The 6,499-nt window shown below is 36.7% G+C and overlaps 1 protein-coding gene across 1 annotated transcript; it reads left to right on the top strand.

Moving 5' to 3' along the window:
- The first annotated feature begins 4,622 nt into the window (after window positions 1–4,622).
- Window positions 4,623–5,815, top strand: LOC142615394 (uncharacterized). Its single transcript, XM_075788145.1, has 3 exons — window positions 4,623–4,684; window positions 4,901–4,996; window positions 5,083–5,815. The coding sequence occupies exons 1-3, from the start codon at window positions 4,623–4,625 to the stop codon at window positions 5,813–5,815; spliced, it is 891 nt and encodes a 296-aa protein (XP_075644260.1).
- Window positions 5,816–6,499: the final 684 nt, after the last annotated feature.

Raw genomic sequence — 6,499 nt, 5'->3', positions numbered from 1 at the left:
GTTAGGATAGATTTTACTGTACTTAACAAGTGAGTATGAGTTGAGTGATTTATGGCTCCTCTTATATGTTCATTTGTTTGTTATGGTTTTGTCACGGATTGCCAAAGGGGGAGATTCTTAGGACATATGTGTTTCACATGTTAGGAACATATGTCACTATTTTATGTAATTGGCTAATCCTTTGACAAAACACACTTTATTTGTATTTTGGTAGATCTAGAATGTGTTTAATACTTCAAGGAACAAGAGTTCAAGTCCAAGTATTGAAACCATGCAAGTCTGTCCAAGATTCAAGTGTGAAAAGTGCTGTTCATTAAAACTCGACAGCTAGCATCTATCGAGCCTTGAAGAGCTATTCTAGCCCGTGGCTCGACAGCAGGTCGACAGATAGGGTATCTGTCGAGATTTATGAAACTCAGATTTTCGAGTCTGTTTTTCATCCAATCCATGATTGTATGTTTGAGCTTTCTTTTCTCACAACCCTAAATATATATAAAGATTATTTTAAGGGTCGTATCAGGCTACACAGCCAAGAGCATAATTGCAGAAGTGCAAATTGTAACCGGAGACCTAGTTTGTCTTAGTTCATCTTTCTTGTGAAGAAGCTGCTCTATATATTTGTACACCGTAGGGTTTTGTGACCAAGCAACTTCAAGATCTTAATGTTTTGAAGAATAGAAGAACTTTGTAGCCAACATTCCTTCTCTAATTGGTGATTGAAGTTGCGTACTAGGATCTGCACAATTGGTTAGTCACGTACTGGGAGTCGTGCATTAAAAATGGGAGATTGACACTACAGAACAAGTCAAATTGGGTATTGAGGTAAGGGTTCAACTGTAGGTTGGTATAAGGTACTGAGATTCTTTTACTTGTAACCGCTTGTTTTGATAATAGTAGATTCTCGGGAGTGGTGACCTTAAAATCACCCGATGGGGTTTTTGCCATGTTGATTTTCCCCATTCGTAAACAAATCACCGTGTCAATTTATTTTCCGCTGCACTTTAGTTTATTAGTGATTTGTTTGTTCTATCACGCGTTTGCATGTTAATTTGATTAATTAATAAACTTGGTTAATTAATCAATTAATTTATCACAAGGAGTCAATACGTTTTTCGCTTATCACATGTTCCAAACCACAAATTCGTAATAAATTGGTACATACATTACTCTTAACATGCATACAAGAACTTTTATTAACTTTATACATGAATAATATCAAGTATATTTATTTAAATATGTATTCAATGTATTTTAAAACCATGCATGTTTACTCTTCCAACAAAAATAAATTAAAGTTGGCCTAACATGGATTCGCATCAGCTGTACTAACTGGTATCTGGAAGTGATTAGTTAAGCCAAAATGGGCCATGAGAAGCCAAACATGAGTGAAAAACTCTCCCCCGTCTCAACAACTGAGCATGATGTCTTCCTTTACATAGGCTAGCAGCATGACACAACATTTCCATCCAAACGTTGAACATTATTTCCCATTTGTTTTCCATATCATTTAATGCTTTGGCAAGCTTACAAGCGTGGAATATGAGAAAACTGATTTTGCCATCTCCACGGACACTAAGCATGTCGGTGGTGTTTACTTTTATCATCTGCGCGGCAACTTCTTTTAGGTGGCTGCTTTCATTAACCGGTTTGGACATCTCTTCTTCAATGAAGTCCTTAAGCCCGACATAAATGTCCTGGAACCTGATATGCGCCATCCCAATTGGCAACATATATGGATGTTTAACTAGAAGGTAGAGCATATATCGTGACAAATAGATGCCTCTTGCATGTACTTCATCTTCACGTGGCTCTTCGTCATACTCATTGTGGTACAAGATATCTGTAGCAAGGTGCCAGATAAGAATACGCTGGTCAAACTACAACCTGATACTCCACTCAAGATCAGGATGACCAAACAAATTGTCGAATTCTGTGCTGTTGTCATTTTCTTCCGCCCAATGCATAACATTTTTGATATTCGTGAAGATATTTTCTTTTATGCCGTTCATGTCGCTGCTCAGTGATCTAGTAGTCATAGCTAATCCAATCTCTAGAATTTCATCAATGCCTAACTTCTTCAAGATTGTACGGCAAGGCAAATGTCTTTTGTTTAATGAAAGGTGTAGCAGACTCAATTGAGCAATGGAATTTGACCACCTGTGCTCTTTCTTTTTTGGAGCCCAAAGTTTCATGGCTCCTAAGATGGTACTCATCTTACGCTTAATTAACCAATGAGTGGCGTGGTCGGAGAGAAGTAGCTGGGCAAATGCACATAATTCCAGAAGAAGAGCGAATGCTAACACTACCATAGTTATGATAAGATCAATCTTAGAGCGGTAGCGGTGCTGTTTGTCTCTATCATAGATCTCATACAAAGTTAGCGTCACAAATACAATGAGGATAGAAAAGAATCCGATGATTCGTCGACCAATGCCCATGTAAGAGTAAACTACTTTCGCCTTGGTGTACAACAAATCGTACATGAACCCGAGTTCAATCTCGATTATCTTGAAAGCCTTGTCAGAACCCATGTCTTTATGTTCGAATATATCCCTACTTGCCTTCCTTTCGTTGATGCCAAGTATTAGATCTGCGAAGAGACGTTTGACCATCTCACGGAAGTTATAGGCCATAACAATTTCATCTGCATCAGGATCGGATTGATTTGATGATGCATTGGCTACCTGGTGATTTGTGAGATGTCTTCCTTCCATAGGGTTGTCCGAAATGGAGTCCCTAAATTTCTTATCACTTGCCGAGTAGAGGACCCAAACCCTTTCTAAATACTTGACAAGCCCAACAAGGAACGTCACAATAAAGAGGAAGGAGAGATGAGAGCTTGTCTAGGCCAAGAGCATGATATAAAATATCGTCACCGCTTGGCTTACTAGTCCAAATAAATGTCTTCTCCACAACTCATTGTCTTCCAAGGAGTAAGCAGTAATGGTGTCAGTGCCACCCAAATGCAACAGGAAAAAGGGCGCCCAAAATGCTTTTAGCTCGTTATTTGGATCAAGATCACCACCCTTATACACATCTCCAAGAATATTTGAGAGTATGCTAGATGCCATGGTTGCTATGGAGTCGGCTAGTAAATAGGCTGACCAAACTGTAATTGTTAGCAGAATTCCTGAAGAACGCCCTCTGTTATTTCCCAAAAGGATGAGAAATATTTGGGTACTGAGGCTAATTAAAATCATTCCTCGTAGCTCCCATTCCTTCCACAGATTCCTCCAGCTTGACGAAAATAACTCCATTATCAGCCTATGCTTGATAAAGATCATACTGCCAACAACTGGTTGAAAATTTATATGCATTGTAAAATGTGGAAAGGAAAGAAAATATAATTACCCAAAAATGCTCCTAAATTAAAGAGTCCAAAGAGAATCATAGAAAAAGAATGTGACCATTATAAGGCAATCCCTTTCAAGTCGTGTACAGGATGCAAACTGGGTACCAGCAACTAATCCCTATTAAATAAATAAAACCCCCGTCCCTCTCGCCACACAAAGAAGATGTAAATTCTCCAATCTATATATAAAATTTCTCACATTTACTAGTATCGTTTAAGATCATTGATCACATGTTATTATATACCAATCACAACAACCCAGGACAAAAATTATAAAAAATAATACGTAAAATTTATCCATTAGAGAACTCTTTTTTGGGTGAACTTAACATGATCTAGATACTGATCACTATACAAAAACTTGAATTGAAGTTACCTGATGGCAGCAACTATGGGAAGTGAATTATGGTCTAGTGCATGATATTGAGCCTATTCTTGATGCAATTGAGCTTAGTGTTGTACCTTTCCTTAATAAGTAACCTTGGTCTTTTATAATTTTTTTTAATAAGTAACAGTGGTCTTTCATCATACTAATCAGAAAAAAAAGAAGAAATTGGTCTTTTATCATGGGAAAAATTTCTGGGTTCTTTTTCATTGTGTTTCAGTTCTTCAAAATTAAGATAACAGTATTTCTTGGCATGTACCCAAGAGAGTGTAGTGGAGTGAATGGTCATTTAAGGACCCAAATGGCCCTCAAAATCAACAAAGGAAAAATTCTGGAGGGACCCACTATTAGGATTTAGGAGGAGGAGGAGATACCAAAAAAATAGTAATAAAAGTCTCATAGGTGTGTGTGTTGTTTTCAGTCTTGATACATTCATATTCACCTTCAACCTCTTTCTTAGCTCACACACAGTAGTGGGTTGGGAATTTGGCTGCTGGGTGTGTTTTGAATAGTTTTAGTGAGCCTAGTTTAGAGAAGGGTATTTAGAGGTCTCTTGTATTTGTAGCATATTTCAATTTTGGTACTTGTGCCTAAATAATTGAGCATGTCTTTTGGCTTCTTGATTTTAGTTACTCTGCCTCTTTGAGCATGTGATAAATACATTTTTTCATTACAATTTTTAAGTCATTTTGTAAGGTTCTTCTCATAGAAAGTACTCACTTGATAAAGTGGGAAAGCATGTTATGTGCTTGCCTTTAACTACTAAGAAAAACAAAGTCTTCCTAGTGGTAAAGCATGCACGGGCATGTTTCATGCTTAATTAATTATTTTCCTGTTCAATAATATTGATAATTTCCTAACACTGTTGTCTTCAAGGTTGTCTCTATGGGTCGCTCTCTTTTTCGCAAATTGCTTTTTGACGACTCAGATGAGGATGAGATTATGAGGTGAGTTCTTAAGGATTCAACATCACAACGTAAACGTCGTCGGTATATCGAACGTGATCATTTGGCAAGCCATAAAAGACTTTATCTTGACTACTTTGCCGACACACCAGTATATCCTCCTAATTTATTTCAGAGGAGATTTCGGATGAGTCGGTCTCTTTTTCTCTGTATTCAATCTAATATGGAAACTTATGAACCTTATTTTATCCAAAAAAGAGATGGTGCCCAAAGACTCGGTTTATCTTCTCTTCAAAAGATAACAGCTGCACTTAGGATGCTTGCGTATGGAGTTGCAGCTGATTTTATGGATGAGTATGTGCGGATTGGAGAATCCACTGCAATAAAAAGTCTAAAAAAATTTGTTAAAGTGGTGGTTGAATTTTAGCCAATGGGGAAAGACGTGGATTTCCAGGGATGTTAAGGAGCATTGATTGCATGCATTGGAAATTAAAAAATTGTCCGGCTGCATGGAAAGGTCAGTACTCTGGTCACATTCGTGAGCCAACCATTGTTTTGGAAGCAGTGGCATCATTTGATCTTTGGATATGGCATGCATTCTTTGGGTTACCTGGGTCAAACAATGACATTAATGTATTAGAACGGTCTCCTCTATTTTCTGAGCTCGAACAAGGACGTGCTCCTGCAGTTAATTACTCAATTAATGGCCATGAGTATACGATGAGATACTACCTTGCCGATGGCATATATCCGAAATGGTCAACATTTGTTAAAACAATTCCATCTACACGAGAAAGAAAAAAAAAATTATTTGCAAAAGCCCAAGAGGCGTATAGGAAGGATGTAGAGCGTGCTTTTGGAGTGCTTCAAGCAAGATTCGCAATTGTACATGGACCTGCAAGATTTTTCTACAGTGAAACGCTCCAAGACATCATGAAAGCATGCATAATTCTTCATAACATGATCGTTGAGGATGAGCGAGATGTAAATGAAGCGATGGAATTAGATTATGAGCAAATTGATGACAATCCTACTATACAACTGTCACGGGAGCACACAAATGAATTTACAGAGTTCATTGAAATCCATGAATCTATTCGAGACCTTGAAATTCATTCTCAACTCCAAACAGACCTCGTTGAGCATTTATGGCAATTACAAGGGGAGTTGTAGGAACTTAAGTGTGTGAGTTATGTATGTGGAGTTTTATTGTAATTTGATATATGTACGAGTCTTTTAAAGACAACATTGATAGTTATGTATGTGGATTGCATCTATATATATGTGTGTGTGTGTGTGTGTGTATGTATGTGGACTTTTTAAGTTGTTGAGTTGAGTTGTTGAAAATTTGGCAGGTTGCATGTATGCATGTATATATATGTATGTGGATTTTAAAAATTGGCGAGTTGAGTACATTGATATTTGCCAGGTTGCATGTATATATATATGCATGTGGATTTTATAAGTTGGTAGGTTGAGTACATTGATATTTGGTAGGTTGCATATATATATATATATATATATATATATATATATATATATATATATATATATATATATATGTATGTGGATTTTTAAAGTTAGCAAGTTTGAGTAAATTGATATTTGACAGGTTCTTTCTAAAAAAAAAAAAAACCAAATTTGCAAGTTCTATATGTGTATGTGTGTGTTTGTGGATCATTAAAGTTGGCAGGTTGAATACATTGATATTTGGCAAGATGCATCTATAAATGTATATGGGGATTTTACATTGATATTTGGCAGGTTTGATGGAATATATATGTATGTAGATTTTTAAAGTTGACAAGTTTGAGTACATTGATATTTGGCAGGTTCTTTATAAAAAAAAAAAAACAA

The sequence above is a fragment of the Castanea sativa genome, chromosome 11 (genome assembly GCF_040712315.1).
Source record: "Castanea sativa cultivar Marrone di Chiusa Pesio chromosome 11, ASM4071231v1".
Lineage (NCBI taxonomy): Eukaryota > Viridiplantae > Streptophyta > Magnoliopsida > Fagales > Fagaceae > Castanea > Castanea sativa.
The sequence above is the reverse complement of the archived record's forward strand: the minus strand, read 5'-3'. Positions and strand labels throughout refer to the sequence as shown.